This window comes from Eschrichtius robustus, chromosome 16 (assembly GCF_028021215.1).
Source record: "Eschrichtius robustus isolate mEscRob2 chromosome 16, mEscRob2.pri, whole genome shotgun sequence".
Taxonomy (NCBI): Eukaryota; Metazoa; Chordata; class Mammalia; order Artiodactyla; family Eschrichtiidae; genus Eschrichtius; species Eschrichtius robustus.
This window is the reverse complement of record NC_090839.1, coordinates 24,657,244-24,677,208: the sequence shown is the minus strand read 5'-3', so window position 1 is coordinate 24,677,208 and position 19,965 is coordinate 24,657,244. Positions and strand designations below refer to the sequence as shown.

Below are 19,965 nucleotides of genomic sequence, written 5' to 3'. Positions count from 1 at the left end.
CCAACCTCCCATTTTACAGATGAAGAAATTGAGGCCCAGAGAAAGAGAGGAACTTGCTTGAGGCCATATACATAAGTGGTAGAGCCAGGGTTAGAAGTCAGGTTTCCTAACCTCTATTCTACAAATTTTTGTTTCTCCTGGGGAGTACCTGTCCCCCACCCCACCAAGTCACCTGCCTGAGTAATAGCTCATGACTCCCCAGTCTTCCAATCCCTTGGTTCTAGCACCTCACAGTCCCCGAAGCCCCACTGCCCTGTACCTGGAGAGAGTTTGCTCCAGAAAGGCAGCGTTCTGGCTGACAGCATCCACCAGCAGGTTGAAGTCCATTTGCACAGCATAGGCCTGCTCCAGCAGGGCACTCGTGACCAGTGAGGGGAAGAGTGTGAATGGGGCATAGCTCACCACCTGATCGAGGAGAGAGAGTGGGCATGGGTAGAACACCTGTGAATGGGTTGTCTTTCTGCAAACATAACCCCATGGAAAGTGTGCCCTACATTTATTGAGGACACACAAACTACAGAATAGTGGTTACCTCTGGGAAGGGAGGGAGAACAGGATGAGGAATGGGTATAAAGAGAACTTGCAGACTTTGTTTTTGGCCATTTTGCTTCTGATCTTTTTTTTTTTTTAATGTAAAGAGATAAAATATTACAAAGTCTAGAAGACAAATAAACCAAAAAATTATTGAGCACTGACTGTGTTCTCAGCACTGTTTTAAATACTTTACATGGATTCATCATTTAACCCTATGAGAAAGATACTATTATTATCTAAACCTAATAAATAGATAAGGGAACTAAGTCTCAGAGAGGTTAAGTAACATGTCCAAAATTATATAAAGCTAATAAGTGACACTGGGATTTGAACCATGAATGTTACTAAACAACAACCACCATACACACACACACACACACACACACACACACACACACACACACACGCACACACACACACACACATACTCTTAGCCAGTTCATATCCAAGCCCAGTCCCCTTGCCTTCTGGTTGGGGGAGAGGGAGAGTCCTGCAGGTAGGGCTGCAGCAGAAGTGGACTCTGGTCTCCGGAGAAGAAGCCAGGAGTGGTTTCCCCCCAGTATTGGAGATGGTGACCCAGGTTGCCAGGCCTGCAGTTCAGCTGCATTCTGAGTTCTCTGGACTTTGGCAGAGCCAGGAAACCCAAATACCATCCAGAATACTACTTTTAGAAGGGGATAATGCATTCTGAGATTTCCAACAACAAATGAACTAGAACTTGGGTAAGAGAAGGTAAGATGACTTTGTGACTTACATTATGACTTTGTGCTTATATTATGAAGCATTCCTGAGTCTAACCTCTGAGTTAATATGCTTGTCATCATAGTAGTATGAGTTAAGGGTGTTAGAACTTGGCATTTATATATTTATTTTTTAAAAAATTATTATTTTGAATGGATAATCCAAACATATGATATAAATTAAAAAAAAACACAAGGATACATAGTGAAAAGTACATCTCACTCCCACCCTAGCCCCAATGACCCAGTTCTCCTCCCCAGAAGCAAATGGTATACTAGTGTCTCACACATCCTTCTAGACTAATGTATATGTATACATACATATTTTCTCTCTTTTTTACACACACACAAGCATATAATACATACATTGTTCTGTCCTTAGCTTTATAAATATTTCAGAGACATTTCCAAATACATTCAAATAGAGCACTCTCATTCTTTTTATTTTATTTTATTTTTTTAACATCTTTATTGGAGTATAATTGCTTTACAATGGTGTGTTAGTTTCTGCTGTATAACAAAGTGAATCAGCTATACATATACATATATCCCCATATCTCCTCCTTCTTGCGTCTCCCTCCCACCCTCCCTGTCCCACCCCTCTAGGTGGACACAAAGCACGGAGCTGATCTCCCTGTGCTATGTGGCTGCTTCCCACTAGCTACCTATTTTACATTTGGTAGTGTATATATGTCCATGCCACTCTCTCACTTCGTCCCAGCTTACCCTTCCCACTCCCTGTGTCCTCAAGTCCATTCTCTACATCTGAGTCTTTATTCCTGTCCTGCCCCTAGGTTCTTCTGAACCTTTTTTTTTTTTTAGATTCCATATATATGTGTTAGCATACTGTATTTGTTTTTCTCTTTTTGACTTACTTCACTCTGTATGACAGACTCTAGGTCCATCCACCTCACTACAAATAACTCAACTTCATTTCTTCTTATGGCTGAGTAATATTCCATTGTATATATGTACCACATCTTCTTTATCCATTCATCTGTCGATGAACACTTAGGTTGCTTTTTGAATTATGGTTTTCTCAGGGTATATACCCAGTAGTGGGATTGCTGGGTCATATGGTAGCTCTACTTTTAGTTTTTCAAGGAACCTCCATACTGTTCTCCACAGTGGCTGTATCAATTTATATTCCCACCAACAGTGCAAGAGGGTTCCCTTTTCTCCACACCCTCTCCAGCATTTATTGTTTGTAGATTTTTTGATGATGGCCATTCTGACAGGTGTGAGGTGATACCTCATTGTGGTTTTGATTTGTATTTCTCTAATGATTAGTGATGTTGAGCATCCTTTCATGTGTTTGTTGGCAATCTGCATATCTTTGGAGAAATGTCTATTTATGTCTTCTGCCCATTTTTGGATTGGGTTTGTTTTTTTGATATTGAGCTGCATGAGCTGCTTGTAAATTTTGGAGATTAATCCTTTGTCAGTTGCTTCATTTGCAAATATTTTCTCCCATTCTGAGAGTTGTCTTTTCGTCTTATTTATGTTTTCCTTTGCTGTGCAAAAGCTTTTAAGTTTCATTAGGTCTCATTTGTTTATTTTTGTGTTTATTTCCATTTCTCTAGGAGGTGGGTCAAAAAGGATCTTGCTGTGATTTATGTCATAGAGTTTTATGCCTATGTTTTCCTCTAAGAGTTTTATACTGTCTGGCCTTATATTTAGGTCTTTAATCCATTTTGAGTTTATTTTTGTGTGTGGTGTTAGGAAGTGTTCTAATTTCATTCTTTTACATGTAGCTGTCCAGTTTTCCCAGCACCAGTTATTGAAGAGGATGTCTTTTCTCCATTGTATATTCTTTTATCCATTGTATATTCATTTTGTATATTTTATCAAAAATACGGTGACCATATGTGCATGGGTTTATCTCTGGGCTTTCTATCCTCTTCCATGGATCTATATTTCTGTTTTTGTGCCAGTACCATATTGTCTTGATTACTGTAGCTTTGTAGTATAGTCTGAAGTCCAGGAGCCTGATTCCTCCAGCTCCATTTTTCTTTCTCAAGATTGCTTTGGCTATTTGGGGTCTTTTGTGTTTCCATACAAATTGTGAAATTTTTTGTTCTAGTTCTGTGAAAAATGCCATTGGTAGTTTGACAGGGATTGCATTGAATCTGTAGATTGCTTTGGGTAGTATTGTCATTTTCACTATGTTGATTCTTCCAATCCAAGAACATGGTATATCTCTCCAGCTGTTGGTATCGTCTTTAATTTAATTTCTTTCATCAGTGTCTTATAGTTTTCTGCATACAGGTCTTTTGTGTCCTTAGGTAGGTTTATTCTTAGGCATTGTATTCTTTTTGTTGCAATGGTAAATGGGAGTGTTTCCTTAATTTCTCTTTCAGATTTTTCATCATTAGTGTATAGGAATGCAAGAGATTTCTGTGCATTAATTTTGTGTTCTGCTACTTTACCAAATTTATTGATTAGCTCTAGTACTTTTCTGGTAGAGTCTTTAGGATTCTCTATGTATAGTACCATGTCATCTGCAAACAGTGACATCTTTACATCTTCTTTTCCGATTTGGATTTCTTTTATTTCTTTTTCTTCTCTGATTGCCGTGGCTAAGACTTCCAAAACCATGTTGCATAATAGTGTTGAGAGTGGGCATCCTTCTGTTGTGCCTGATCTTAGAGGAAATGCTTTCAGTTTTTCACCATTGAGAATGATGTTTGCTGTGGGTTTGTCGTATATGGCCTTCATTATATTGAGGTAGGTTCCCTCTATGCCCACTTTCTGGAGAGTTTTTTACAATAAATGGTGTTGAATTTTGCCAAAAGCTTTTTCTGTATCTGTTGAGATGATCATATGGTTTTTATTCTTCAATTTGTTAATATCGTGTATCACATTGGTTGATGTGCATATACTGAAGAATCCTTGCATCCCTGGGATAAATCTCACTTGATCATGGTGTATGATCCTTTTAATGTGTTTTTCGATTCTGTTTGCTAGTATTTTGTTGAGGATTTTTGCATCTATATTCATCAGAGATATTGGTCTGTAATTTTCTTTTTTTGTAGTATCTTTGTCCGGTTTTGGTATCAGGGTGATGGTGACATCATAGAATGAGTTTCGGAGTGTTCCTCCCTCTGCTATATTTTGGAAGAGTTTGAGAAGAATAGGTGTTAGATCTTCTCTAAATGTTTGATAGAATTCGCCTGTGAAGCCATCTGGTGCTGGGCTTTTGTTTGTTGGAAGACTTTTTTTTTAAATTTTTATTTATTTATTTATTTATGGCTGTGTTGGGTCTTCGTTTCTGTGCGAGGGCTTTCTGTAGTTGCAGCAAGTGGGGGCCACTCTTCATCGCAGTGCGCGGGCCTCTCCCTATCGCGGCCTCTGTTTTTGCAGAGCACAGGCTCCAGACACGCAGGCTCAGTAATTGTGGCTCACGGGCCTAGTTGCTCTGCAGCATGTGGGATCTTCCCGGACCAGGGCTCGAACCCGTGTCCCCTGCATTGGCAGGCAGACTCCCAACCACTGCGCCACAAGTGAAGCCCTGTTGGAAGATTTTTAATCACTGTCTCAATTTCAGTGCTTGTGATTGGTCTGTTTATATTTTCTATTTCTTCCTGGTTCAGTCTCAAAAGGTTGTGCTTTTCTAAGAATTTGTCCATTTCTTCGTGGTTGTCCATTTTATTGACATATAGTTGCTTGTAGTAATCTCTCATGATCCTTTGTATTTCTGCAGTGTCAGTTGTTACTTCTCCTTTTTCATTTCTAATTCTATTGATTTGAATCTTCTCCCTTTTTTTCTTGATGAGTCTGGCTAATGGCTTATCAATTTTGTTTATCTTCTCAAAGAACCAGCTTTTAGTTTTATTGACCTTTGCTACTGTTTTCTTTGTTTCTATTTCATTTATTTCTGCTCTGATCTTTATGATTTCTTTCCTTCTGCTAACTTTGGGGTTTTTTTGTTCTTCTTTCTCTAATTGCTTTAGGTGTAAGGTTAGGTTGTTTATTTGAGCTGTTTCTTGTTCCTTGAGGTAGGATTGTATTGCTATAAACTTCCCTCTTAGAACTGCTTTTGCTGCATTCCATAGGTTTTGGGTCATCATGTTTCCATTGTCTTTCATTTCTAGGTATTTTTTGATGTCCTCTTTGATTTCTTCAGTGATCTCATGGTTATTTAGTAGTGTGTTGTTTAGCCTCCATGTGTTTGTATTTTTTACAGATTTTTTCCTGTAATTGATATCTAGTCTCATAGCGTTGTGGTTGGAAAAGTTACTTGATATGATTTCAATTTTCTTAAATTTACCAAGGCTTGATTTGTGACCCAAGATATGATCTATCCTGGAGGATTTCCCATGAGCACTTGAGAAGAAAGTGTATTCTGTTGTTTTTGGATGTAATGTCCTATAAATATCAATTAAGTCCATCTTGTTTAATGTATCACTTAAAGCTTGTGTTTCCTTATTTATTTTCATTTTGGATGATCTGTCCATTGGTGAAAGTGGGGTGTTAAAGTCCCCTACTATGATTGTGGTACTGTTGATTTCCCCTTTTATGGCTGTTAGCATTTGCCTTATGTATTGAGGTGCTCCTATTTTGGGTGCATAAATATTTACAATTGTTATAACTTCTTCTTGGATTGATCCCTTGATCATTATGTAGTGTCCTTCTTTGTCTCTTGTAATCATCTTTATTTTAAAGTCTATTTTGTCTGATATGAGAATTGCTACTGCAGGTTTCTTTTGATTTCCATTTGCATGGAATATCTTTTTCCATCCCCTCACTTTCAGTCTGTATGTGTCCCTAGGTCTGAAGTGGGTCTCTTGTAGACAGCATATATATGGGTCTTGTTTTTGTATCCATTCAGCCAGTCTGTGTCTTTTGGTTGGAGCAATTTAATCGATTTACATTTAAGGTAATTATTGATATGTATGTTCCTATTACCATTTTCTTAATTGTTTTGGGTTTGTTATTGTAGGTCTTTTCCTTCTCTTGTGTTTCCCACTTAGAGAAGTTCCTTTAGCATTTATTGTAGAGCTGGTTTGGTGGTGCTGAATTCTCTTAGCTTTTGCTTGTCTGTAAAGTTTTAATTTCTCCACTGAATCTGAATGAGATCCCTGCTGGATAGAGTAATCTTGGTTGTAGGTTTTTCCCTTTCATCACTTTAATATGTCCTGCCACTCCCTTCTGGCTTGCAGAGTTTCTGCTGAAAGATCAGCTGTTAACCTTATGGGGATTCCCTTGTATGTTATTTGTTGTTTTTCCCTTGCTGCTTTTAATATTTTTTCTTTGTATTTAATTTTTGATAGTTTCATTAATATGTGTCTTGGCATGTTTCTCCTTGGATTTATCCTGTATGGGACTCTCTGGGCTTCCCGGGCTTGATTGACTATTTCCTTTCCCATATTAGGGAAGTTTTCAACTATAATCTGTTCAAATATTTTCTCAGTCCCTTTTTTTTTTCTCTTCTTCTTCTGGGACCCCTATAATTTGAATGTTGGTGTGTTTAATGTTGTCCCAGAGGTCTCTGAGACTGTCCTCAATTCTTTTTATTCTTTTTTCTTTATTCTGCTCTGTGGTAGTTATTTCCACTATTTTTTTTAAAAAATAAGTTTATTTATTTATTTATTTTTGGTTGTGTTAGGTCTTCATTGCTTTGCACGGGCTCTCTCCAGTTGTGGCGAGCGGGGGCTACTCTCTGTTGTGGTGCACGGGCTCAGTAGTAGTGGTACACAGGCCCAGTTGCTCCACAGCATGTGGGATCCTCTGGGACCAGGGCTCGAACCCACGTCCCCCACATTGGCAGGCGGATTCCCAACCACTGCACCACCAGGGAAGTCCCTTTCCACTATTTTATCTTCCAGGTCATTTATACATTCTTCTGCCTCAGTTATTCTGGTATTGATTCCTTCTAGAGAATTTTTAATTTCATTTATTGTGTTGTTCATCATTGTTTGTTTGCTCTTAGTTCTTCTAGGTCCTTGTTAAACGTTTCTTGTATTTTCTCCATTCTATTTCCAAGATTTTGGATCATCTTTACTATCATTACTCTGAATTCTTTTTCAGGTAGACTGCCTATTTCCTCTTCATTTGTTTGTTCTGGTGGGTTTTTACCTTGCTCCTTCATCTGCTGTGTGTTTCTCTGTCTTCTCATTTTGCTTAACTTACTGTGTTTGGGGTCTCCTTTTCACAGGCTGCAGGTTCGTAGTTCCTGTTGTTTTTGGTGTCTGCCCCCAGTGGCTAAGGTTTGTTCAGTGGCTTGTGTAGGCTTCCTGGTGGAGGGGACTGGTGCCTGTGTTCTGGTGGATGAGGCTGGATCTTGTCTTTCTGGTGGGCAGGACCGCGGCCAGTGGTATGTTTTGGGGTGTCTGTGACCTTACTATGATTTTAGGCAGCCTCTCTGCTAATGGGTGGGGTTGTGTTCCTGTCTGGCTAGTTGTTTGGCATAGGGTGTCCAGCACTGGAGCTTGCTGGTCATTGAGTGGAGCTGGGTCTTAGCATTGAGATGGAGATCTCTGGGAGTGCTTTCACCGTTTGATATTACGTGGAGCCAGGAGGTCTCTGGTGGACCAATGTCCTGAACTCGGCTCTCCCACCTCAGAGGCACAGGCCTGACACCTGGCCGGAGCACCAAGACCCTGTCAGCCACATGGCTCAGAAGAAAAGGGAGAAAAAAGAAAGAAAGAGAAAATAAAATAAAATAAAATAAAATGAAATAAAGTTATTAAAATAAAAAAATAAAAAAATATTAAAAATTAAAAATTTTTTTAAAAAAGAAAAAAAAAAGGAAGAAGAGAGCAACCAAACCAAAAAACAAATCCACCAATGATAACAAGCGCTAAAAACTATACTAAGAAAAAAAATGAGAAACAAAAACGGACAGACAGAGCCCTAGGACAAATGGTAAAAGCAAAGCTATACAGACAAAATCACACAAAGAAGAATACACATACACACTCACAAAAAGAGAAAAAGGAAAAAATATATATATATCTTTTGGGAAGTCTGAGGTCTTCTGCCAGTGTTCAGTAGGTGTTCTGTGGGAGTTGTTCCACATGTAGATGTATTTCTGATGTACTTGTGGGGAGGGAGGTGATCTCCATGTCTTACTCCTCCGCCATCTTGAAGGTCTCTCTCATTCTTTTTAATGGCTGTATAGTATTCCATTCTTTGTATATACCATAATTTATTGAATCTAGCCTTCTATTATGAACATCAAGGTGGTTTCCTTTGTTTCCTCCATTACACCTCGATGTTTCAGTGAACATCCTAGAATATACATTCTAGGTATTTTGTGTGTGAGAAGGTTCATAAATTGTAAATTTCTAAAAGTAGAAATGTCAGGTAATTAATGTAAATCCAATTAAAATTTTCTAAATAATTCCCAAATTGCCATCCTCAGCATCAATTTAAGACAAAATTAAGGAAGGGTGTTTGTGAGAGTAAGGTTTTTTTTAGCTTGAAGCCTTTAGGAGTTAGAGTGGGAAATATTGCACATATGTAAGGGGTGACTTAATACGCTGAGTGCATGTGTGAAAACTGCAGGGGTATTTCCTTGGTTTTAAAGCTCAGAACTCTGACTCCTCCAACAAATCCCATTTGGCATGAAAAACTCCCAAAGAGTTTTTCTGTTAAGACTTCCTTCTGCCTCTGTCCACGTGACTCATTATGCCCACTTGGATTTGGGATCAATAGTATAGCGCTGTTCTCTGCTGTCCATAGGCTAAAGGCTGAAACACATTCTTTTCACTTGCAATAGACACACAGAGTCATATTCTTCTATTATAAGAAAAACTATAGCACATGCATGACAATAAACACTCAGCTTCACAGCCAGGAAAACAATACAACAGAGAGTGATAGAAGTAAGAACTCCTACCTTATCTAAAGGGGGCAGTCATAACTCCACTCTACCCAATTGCTGCCATGCAGGAAAGTGAGCCAGGATTGCTAACTGACCTGATTTTTCAAGATAAGCTGGGTATCTAGAGTTTTTTTTTTTTTAATTTCATGATTTTAAAAAAATGTTGAATAAACAAAATAAGAAATGAAAGAGGAGAAATAACAACTGATACCACAGAGATATAAAAAATCATAAGAGAATACTATGAACAGTCATATGTCAACAAATTGGGCAACCTAGAAGAAACAGACAAATTTCTTGAAATATACAGCCTGCCAAGACTGAATCAAGAAGAAACAACTTGAACAGAGCAATCACTAGAAGTGAAATTGAATTTGTAATAAAAATACTCCCAGCAAACAGAAGTCCAGGACTGGATGGCTTCACAGGGAAATTCCACCAAACATATAAAGAAGAACAAATATCTATCCTTCTCAAACTATTCCAAAAAACTGAAGAGACAGGAGCACTCCCAAATTCATTCTACGAGGCCACCATTACACTGATACCAAAACCAGACAAAGACACTACAAATAAAGAAAATTACAGGCCAATATCTTTGATGAATATAGATGCAAAAATTCTCAACAAAATATTATCAAACTGGATCCAACAATACATAAAAAGGATCATACACCGTGATCAAGCTGGATTTATTCCAGGGTCACAAGGATGGTTCTACATTAACAAATCAATCAATGTGATACACTACATTAACAAAAGGAAGGACAAAAATCACATGACCATCTCAATAGACACAGAAAACACATTTCACAAAATTTAACATCCATTCATGATAAAAACTCATCAAAGTGGGTATACAGGGAACATACCTCAACATAATAAAGGCCATTTACGACAGACCCACAGCCAACGTAATACTCAACAATGAAAAGCTGAAACCCTTCTTGCTAAATTCAGGAACAAGTATGCCCACTCTCACAGTTTCTATTTGACCTAGTATTGGAAGTCCTACCCACAGCCATCAGACAAGAAAAAGAAATAAAAGGTATCCAAATTGGAAGTGAAGAGGTAAAACTATCACTATTTGCAGACGACATGATACACTATATGGAGAACCCTAAAGTCTCCACCCCAAAACTATTAGAACTAATAAATGAATTCAGCAAGATAGCAGGATACAAGATTAATATACAGAAATCTGTTGCATTTCTACATACTAATAATGAAATATCAGAAAGAGAAAGTAAAAAACAATCCTGTTCAAAATCTCAAAAATATAAAATCCCTAGCAATAAATTTAACCAAAAAGGTAAAAGACTTATACTCTAAAAACTATAAAAACATTGATGAAGGGAACTGAAGATGATTCAAAGAAATGGAAAGATAGCCCATCCTCTTAGATTGGAAGAATTAATATTGTTAAAATGGCCATACTACCCAAAGCAACCTACAGATTTAATGCAATCCCTATCAAAACACCCATGACATTTTTCACAGAACTAGAACAAATAATCCTAAAATTTATATGGAACCATAAAAGACCCTGAATTGCAAAGCAATCCTGAGAAAAAAGAACAAAGCTGGAGGTATAACCCTCTCAGACTTCAGACTATACTACAAAGCTAGAGTAATCAAAACAGCATAGTATTGGCACAAAAACAGACACATAGATCAATGGAACAGAATACAGAGCCCAGAAATAAACCCATGCACCTATGGTCAAGTAATCTACCACAAAGGAAGCAGGAATATGCAATGAAGAAAAGACGGTCTCTTCAATAAGTGGTGCTGGGAAAACTGGACAGCCAAATGTAAAACAATGAGATTAGAACATTCCCTCATACCATATTCAAAAATAAACTCAAAATGGTTTAAAAACCTACATGTAAGACCTGAAACCATAAAATTCCTAGAAGAGAACGCAGGTGGCACACTCTTTGACATAACACAAAACGAAAAGACAACCTACGGAATGGTAGAAGATATTTGCAAATGATGCGACTGACACGGGGTTAATATCCAAAATATACAACAACTCATATAACTCAATATCAAAAAAAACAAACCCAATCAAAAAATGGGCAGAAAACCAGAATAGACATTTCTTCAAAGAAGGCATACAGATGGCTAACAGGCACATGAAAAGATGCTCAAGATTGCTAATTAGAGAAGTGCAAATCAAAACTACAATGAGATATCACTTCACACCTGTCAGAATGGCTATCATCAAAAAGACTATAAATAACAAATGTTGGAGAGGATGTGAAGAAAAGGGAACCCTCGTACACTGTTGGTGGGAATGTAAAGTGTTTCAGCCAGTATAGAAAACAGTACGGAGGTTACTCAAAAAACTGAAAACAGAACTACCATATGATCCAGCAATTCCATTCCTGGCTATATATCCGAAGAAAATGAAAACACTAATTCAGAAACATACACCTTAATGTTCACAGCAGTACTATTTATAATAGCCAAGATATGGAATTAACCTAAGTATCCATCAACAGATGAACGGATAAAGAAGACATGGTATATATATTCAATGGAATACTACTCAGCAATAAAAAAAGGACGAAATTCTGCCATTTGCAACAAAGTGGAGGGTATTATGCTTAGTGAAATAAGTCAGTATGATATCAGCATACTGTATCATATCACTTATTTATAGAATCTAAAAAATAATACAAATGAATGTATATGCAAAACAGATTCACAGATATAGAAAACAAAGGGGTTTCTATATGTGGTTACCAAAGGGGGGAGGGACAAATTAGGGGTATGGGATTAACAGAAACAAACTACTATATATAAAATAGATAAGCAACAAGAATATACTGTATAGCACAGGTAATTATATCCATTCCCTTGTAATAACCTATAATGGAGTATAATCTGCAAAAATACTGAATCACTATGCTGTACACCTGAAACTAACATAATATTGTAAATCAACTGTACTTCAATTTAAAAAAATGTTGGCTCTGACTTTTTAAAGACAATCTGGTGAAAAAACTGTTAACAGTGCTTGCCTCTGGGGAGGGAAAACCATTACTGGAGGAAGGACTTATTCTACACTGAATATCCTTTTGAATTTTGTACCCTGGTCATGTATTTTAAAAAATAAATTAACTCTCTAAACACTGCAGGAGACAACTATTTAATCTGCACGTGGCTGGTCTGTAGGCCTGATCTACAGGATAAAGTTCACACTCTTCTTCTGCCCGGTACCCAAAGCCTCTTGGCTGTCTGACTTTGGCCTGACTCTTTCCCACTATATCCACTTATGTCCCCTGCATTCAGCTGCATTCTCTTGAACATGTTTTGCCTTTTCCTTCTTTGGGGCCTCTGCTATGCTGTTCCTTTCTGCAATTTGTCTTTTAAGATATAGTTCAAATACTACTAATGAATTGATCCTTCTTCCAGGTGTCCTATACAGTATCCTGGGAGAGGCAATAAAAAATGTAATTTCAGAGCATGGACTCAGGAGGTAAACTCCTTGGATTTGAATTCTGGCTCTGCCAATTATACCACCATTTAAATGACCTCTGGAAAGTTACTTAACTTCTCTGGGCCTTGGTTTCCTCATCTCTGCTGTGGTGAGGATTAAATGAGTTAGAGATTCCAAAATGTTTAGAATAGTGCCTGGCAGGTAGTAAATACTCAATAAATGATAGCTAATATTGTGTAGCAGGTGGCCTATATTTCCTCATAGGACTGACATTATTAGTTTTTTAAAGACTTTTTTTGATGTGGACCATTTTTAAAGTCTTTATTGAATTTGTTACAATACTGCTTCTGTTTTATGTTTTGGTTTTTTGGCCACGAGGCATGTGGTATCTTAGCTCCCCGACCAGGGATCAAACCCATACCCCCTACATTGGAGGGTGAAGTCTTAACCAGTGGACCACCACGGAAGTCTCCAGAACTGACATTATTTAATTTTGTCTTGTGGTACATTCTCCAACTAGACCATGAGCTCCAGAGGTCAGAGTCTCTGGCTGACTCACCTGTGTCTTCAGTGCCTAGAATGGCCGGGCATAGAACAGGCACCTGGTAAAGATTTGGAATGAAATCCCCCACACATACATACACATACACACACTTCCTGTCTTTTTTCTCTGGACTGGAAATCTCACTGAGGACTGTGCCTTTTCTAGGCTCCACTGACTTCCAGAAGGACAAGGTGTTGGACCTGCACACAATACCTATTGATTAACAGAAGAAATAAAATCTCGGAGTGGAAGGTGCTTCATTATGGGTTCACACAAGAAGTTCACAAAATCTGAAGTTCACAAACCATGCAGTTATATTCCCAAAGCCAGAGGCAGACTGTTTATAGCATCAGCCTACCTTAGGTGACAGCCATTCTCATTCACTTGGGCCTCAGTAAACAGTTATTGAGTTTGAACTCTCTATCAGGCCCTTAACTAGGTTCTGGGCACACAGAGACAAAAGAGTATGTGGCTTGTTAAAAAAAGTATGTGGCTTGGGACTTCCCTGGTGGTGCAGTGGTTAAGAATCCACCTGCCAATGCAGGGGACACGGGTTCGACCCCTGGCCCGGGAGGATCCCACATGCCGTGGAGCAACTAAGCCCGTGCGCTACAACTACTGAGCCTGTGAGCCACAACTACTGAGCCCGTGTACCACAACTACTGAAGCCCACGAGCCTGGAGCCCATGCTCCGCAACAAGAGAAGCCACCACAATGAGAAACCCGCACACCACAACGAAGAGTAGCCCCCGCTCACCGCAACTAGAGAAAGCCTGCGTGCAGCAACGAAGAACCAACGCAGCCATAAATAAATAAATAAATAAATAAATAAATAAATAAATAAATTTGTTAAAAAAAAAGTATGTGGCTTAGTTACTAATGTGGATAATCATATGGTATATATTAAGGCTAGAAGAGCTTGTCTAATATGCTTCTTTGTGTAAAAAATGGGGAAAAGGAATATATACGTATTTTCTTGTTATGAGTAAACTAGCTAAAAGAATAAACAAGAATACTAAAACACAGGTTGCCTTCAGGGTGGGAGAACTGAGTGGCTAGGGAATGTGGAAGGGAGGGTTAAACTGTAAACTCTTATACCCTTTGAATTTTGAAGCCTGAAAATGTCTTACTTAGTCACAAAATTAAAAGTTTTTCTTTTTTAAAGGATGAGATTTTTTAAAGATGTGGTTTAGACTAAGCAGTTCTACTTTTATGTATCAACCTTAGAGAAACACTCATACAGGGGCCCAAACAGGCATGTATGTGGACGTTCCCTGTAGGGCTATTTGTAGTCATAAAACATTAGAAATCACCAGAATAGCCGTCAGTAGAGGAAAGCTAAACTGTGATCCATTCACACTTGGAATCCTATGCATCAGAATGAAGCTGACCTTTATGGAAGGAGTTGGAAAGAGTTCTAAGACAGATTGTTAAATGAAAAGAAAACAAAAATATATCACAGCATAATATATATCATCCAATTTGGCTTTTAAAAACTATATACAGTTGACCCTTGAACAACTGCACAAGTTGTGGGTTTGAACTGCACAAGTCCACTTATACGCAGATTTTTTTCAGGAGTAAATACTACAGTACTATGCAATCTGAGGTTGGTTGAATCCATGGATGCTGAACCTCTGATACAGAGGAACCGCATACATGGAGGGCCGACTATAAGTTATATGCAGATTTTCAACTGCGCACAAGGCTGGCACCCCTAACCACAGCACTGTTCAAGGGTCAACTGTATTTCTTTATATACATATATATGTATGTAAATGCACAGAGAAAGACCTGGAAGGATATACCACAAACTAATTACAGGGAAGGCAGTGTGACTAGGGGGCCTTAAAAAATAAGTTTACTGGGCAAGGTGCTTCATATGAATTACCTTCTAATTCTCTTACCAACTCCATGATGTAGGCCCCATTATTATTCCTTTTTATATTTGAAGAAACTGTAGCTGAGAGAGGCTATGTAACTGCCTAAGTCACACTTCAAGCCTCAGACTTAAATTTGATTACTCTAGCATGGTGCTTTTTAACTTTACATACTTCTAGAGATCAATTTTAGTTATTGAAAAAAAAGATAATCCAAAGGAGCTGCCTCCAGCCTGGCAGGGGCCTAGTAGGATCCAAGCAGTGTGGTCAGTGCTGTGAAGAGGGGTCAGGGGCTTACATCTGAGGAGCTGGGCTCTTGTGAGGTCCTCAGCAACACTCCCTCTGCCAGGGCCCGGTCTACAGCCTGCCTTGCTAGCTCCTCCAGCTGCTGTTCATCCTGCAAGAGGCTCCCCCAGCCGGTGGCCATCCTGACCTGCAACAGAAGGAGAGAGAAGGGCTGACAGATGGCCTGGGGCCCAGCAACTGGCAGTGTGGTACAGGGGAGTGAACACTGGCTGGCAGTTCTTAACAATTTCCATGAGCACAAAATGGAAAGCTTGACAAAGCATTTCCATTGACACTCTTTCTTTTGAGTCCTAATCCAATGACAGCCTTATTCTCACAGTAAGGAAGCGGAGGCTCAGAGAGATGAAATGACTTGCCCAAGGTAATGACTAGTAAAACCTGGAATTGAACTCGGGTCTCTGGACTCCCAGCCCGATGCTTTCCATTGGAGAAAGAGGCACTAATACATATGTGATCGTGGCAAGTTCTTTCTCCTCCCAGAGCTGCAGGTTCTCTACCTGTGAAACAAGGGGTCTGGGGTAGACCATGGTTTCCAAACCAGCTGAATATTCTGGAGAGCTTGGAAAAGAATACAGATTCCTGGGCCCTACTAGAGATTCTGATTCAAGAGGTCTGAGGGGAGGGAAGGGCTGAAGCTCTGTATGTTTAATAAATTTTCCTGGGACGGGAACTGCTGTAATATATTATTAATTTCCCTTCTAGCTCCAACAACCCATGTCGGCAGGTTTCAAATAAATTATGTGGGAGTGGGGGAAAGGAGCCCTTTGTGGAATACTATTAAATGCAAAGAAGGTGAACTCCTCCCTCATACTAACCAGAGGCAAACTCACTAGCAGGAAATGATTACATTCCTTGTATGGACATCTATCATCATAGAACCAAAAGACAGAAAATATTCTTGAGAAATCATATTAGCAGGATAGAAATAATTGAAACCCAAGTGCCCAATGTAATAGGAGGAGTCCAACTGGCTGCCAGAGACACACAGGGTGAACCAACTCACACTTTGACACTCACTGATTTTGCAGCAGGCCCCAGGGGTGTAAGAAATCTGGATAAAAATCTGGAAACACCAGTCATTAGAACATGGCTGCCCAGCTCAGTGGTCCCAGGAAGAGAGCTGGAGAATGACAAGTAACCTCCGTCACATTCAGCTCCATCCCCCACTCCCCATGACAGAACTGGTGCTAGACCAATAATGATAGTCTGTCGGCCTCAGCACAATGTTTTGAAAGAATGAGCATGTGATTTCAAGAGGGTCCTGACAACAACCCTGTCAGGTGAGACATAGATAAGGGCAGTCATAGTAGAGAACAAAGCTCTGAGGTCAGTCAGACCTGGGTTTGAATCCATAATAATTACTTCCTTTATAAATAAGGTCACCATGTGGATTAAATGAAAAAAAAAACCTGTGTGTAGTTCCTTAGCAGTGTTTGAAGCTCTATACATGGGAGCTTCTTTTTTGGCTGTACCCACTTTACAGGTAGAAGACTTGTCAGAGGTCACCCAGCAGCCTGGTGGCAGAGCCAAGACTAGAACCTGTGACTCTGACATTAGAGCAATGAAACTCTCCACTGGCCCCCATCTCTTCACAACTCTGGGATTCTATCATCTCCACCTGCTGTTGGGTTTTTGTTTAGCTGGCATAAACACTGATTGGCATCTAATGCCAGGACCCTGACTGAGGACGCAAAGAAAGATAAGACAAAAATAATTACTATGACAAGTGCTAGTTGGGCCCTTTGTATTTCTCATTCTACAGTCTCAATCCTTCTTGTGGCTTTATTTCTGTTTTGCTGATGACACTCGAAACTATAACTTCACTGCAGTGCTTTTCCTGACCTTCAACGGAGAATATCCAACTGCTTACTGAGAGTCTCCATAGAACCAGAATAGAATGTGTTGTTGTCGCCCCATAAATCTGCTCCTACTCTTGATGAACCCGACCCAGGCACCCAAGCCTTGTACATACATCTTTCCTACACCCCATTCTCCCCCAATCCTATGGATTCTCAGTATACATTACTCTGAATTCCTTGATTTCTCTCCACCTTCACCGTTAGGAGGCCTGGTTCCGACTACCACCATCTCTTCCCTAGGCACGAAACAGATTCGGAGTGATGTATCTTCAGGACACACCAGCTAGTCTCCCGCTTCCAGGCCTTGGCATTTGCTGTCGTCTCTCTTTGGGACAATCCCCACCACTCCGACCACCGCTCACGACTTAGTTTCAGAAGCCGTCCCTGTTCCCCGCCCAGGGCTTCTTTCTACGGCCCATTAATTTCCCCTGTATCATTGGGAATAGTGTGTCTTGATCACTTCTCTAGCTCCAGCGCCTACTACTGTATTCAATGAATGTTAAATGAAAGAATGATGAATGAATGACATACTGGAGCCAGATCACCAAAAGCCTTAACACGCCCACAAGAAAACCCCGGTCGGACTTAAAGCCAAGGGCGAGGCCAATGCCTGCGTGAGGCCCGGGGCAACAACACGGTCTCCTGCCCAGGCCTGCCCCGCCTCACGGCCCGCTCGCTCCCACCCGGGGCAAAGTTTGGTTCTAATCGCTTCCACTTTTGTTGTTTAAAAAAAAAACAAACTCCGGCTCTAGTCTCACCGGCACCGAGTGCCCGACACCAGCACAATCTGGAGTCAGGAGATCTAGGAAATCTGCAATCAAGAAGCACCAGCCCCACCCCCTCACTGGACACCAGCTTCCAGGTCCCTGCCATGGGTATGAGCTGCGACATCTCCTGGCCTCCAGGGCTCCAATCGCTGACAGACCCCTCCCTCATGGCCTTTCTCCCGAAGAAGCATGACCCTTACCGGCCGCCGTTGCAGTGCCCCAACCTACTCGTTCGTCGTCCTGCCGCTCTCCGTACTCAGGCCCCCTAGCGCCTTTACCGGAGCTTCAGGGGGCGGGGCCTCGATGCGATCCAACGCGCTTGCGCGCCCCCATCCCCTCCACGCCCCGGGCAGGGCTTAAAGAGCAGCGGAGCTGGACGGTGGCTGGGAAGGGATGGTCTGTGTGAGGGCAGCTTTGGGACAGCACCTTGGGAAGGAAGGGAGGAGTCGTGTTGGGTCAGCCGGGAGCTACGGGTTTGCAAAGCTAAAGCTCGTAGGGCGTCAGAACTGCTGACTTCCGACGTAAGATGGGGAAACTGATACTCAGAATGGGACAGTCACTACCTTGGGGACACACAGTTGGTGGTAGTGGGTGTGGTAATAGATGCCCAGAGACAGAGACAGAGCCCAGCGCAGGGTCCCATAGCACGTTAAAGGCTGAGCCAGTGTTGGAACCCAGCTGCGTCCCAGAAAAGAACACCCGATTTCTCCAACCCTGGGACAGCTGCAGGAAAAGCCTAAATGGCAAAAGGAAAGTAGTTTCATTTTTCCAGCAGTTTTAAAGTTAGGAACGTTTGAGGGTGATCCAGTGTTTCACAAAATGTCCAATATCACTTGCATCAGGATCTGGTGCAGTTTTTTTTTTTTAATGCAGATTTTTTTATCCCTACCTCCATCTCACCCATTGGCAGCTCCCCAGTTCTTTAACTGTTCCTTCTTTCTGGATTGTGATAGGATTCTTCTCAGTCTGAAGCACCTGATACGAATTTTAATTAAACTGAATTTATCAGTCTGGGCTCTGGGGAATTAACCATGAATAAGACAGAGCCCCGGCTTTCACATCTGATTTAAAAGGTAGACAGGTAAACAGTGTTTTTCTGGGGAAGTAGGGAAGGCTTTTGGGGTCTTGAAGGACAGGTAAGCATGTGTAAACAGTGAAGGAAGTAGGGGTGGTTAGAGGCAGGAAAGGGGCTAGTGTACCAAGTAGCAGGAGCAGAAACAGCAAAGGCAAATAATTCTGAATGTGGCTAGTCTTGTTTTAGAGACAATGAGGAGTTTGATGTAGATACTGAGGAGGGTCTGGGGGTTGGAGCAGGCTTTTAGGAGCTCAGTCTTGGGGAGGGAGCCTTGGATGCTAGGTTAAGAAGTTTAGCATTTGTCCAATGAGTTGTCTAAGGATATTAAGGAAGAGGGAGACATGGTGTGTTAGGTGCTGGTTACAGCATGGCAAATGGTTTGTAAGTGGGGAGACCAAGGCCAGAGAGAGATCTCAGAGGTAGTTAAGGTGTGAGATGATGAGGCGGGGCCAAGAAGATGGAGAGAAGGGGACAGATTAAAGAGATATTTAGGAGAGAGAACTCCGACTGATTATAAATCAGCGGCCCAATCCAGGGGACAGGATGTTTCCAACTCCTTAAATAAAGTATGTGGGACTTCCCTGGTGGTTCAGTGGGTAAGACTGCATGCTCCCAATGCAGGCGAACCAGGCTCAATCCCTGGTCGGGAAACTAGATCCTCCTGCATGCGTGCCTCAACTAAGAAGCCCGCATGCCACAACTAAGAAGCCCACATGCCACAACGAAGATCCCACGTGCTGCAACTAAGATCTGGCGCAGCCAAAATAAATAAATAAATACATAAATATTTTAAAAATAATAAAGTATGTACATTTTCTACCTATAGGACAGACTGAGCTTTCCAATCTTGTTGGTGGGAAGGAAGGGATAGGTGGTCTGGTTATTGCCACAACTGTGATTTCATGATGTCCCTCTTTTGTCTGCTTTTGTACCTAAGGGAGAGTCTGAAGCAGCAGTTACTATAATAGGCCCCAGGTGCCA

General features: G+C 40.7%; 2 protein-coding genes across 3 annotated transcripts in view; one reads left to right on the top strand and one right to left on the bottom strand.

Moving 5' to 3' along the window:
* The window catches only part of GSS (glutathione synthetase), a 33,773-nt gene extending 15,579 nt beyond the window's left edge, over window positions 1-18,194 (bottom strand). The window contains exons 1-4 of one of the 2 annotated variants that reach the window (XM_068524571.1): window positions 18,110-18,131; window positions 17,310-17,378; window positions 15,276-15,410; window positions 260-405 (exon numbers count right to left, since the gene is read on the bottom strand). In XM_068524571.1, the coding sequence (XP_068380672.1) occupies window positions 260-405; window positions 15,276-15,404 (275 nt within the window). In that variant the 5' untranslated portion in view covers window positions 15,405-15,410; window positions 17,310-17,378; window positions 18,110-18,131. Of the gene's footprint in view, window positions 1-259; window positions 406-15,275; window positions 15,411-17,309; window positions 17,379-18,109 lie in introns of both variants that reach the window. The other variant, XM_068524570.1, reaches the window with a different exon arrangement.
* MYH7B (myosin heavy chain 7B) overlaps window positions 18,014-19,965 on the top strand; it is a 41,295-nt gene continuing 39,343 nt past the window's right edge. The window contains 1 exon segment of the mRNA XM_068524734.1: window positions 18,014-18,139. Coding sequence (XP_068380835.1) covers window positions 18,014-18,139 — 126 coding nt within the window.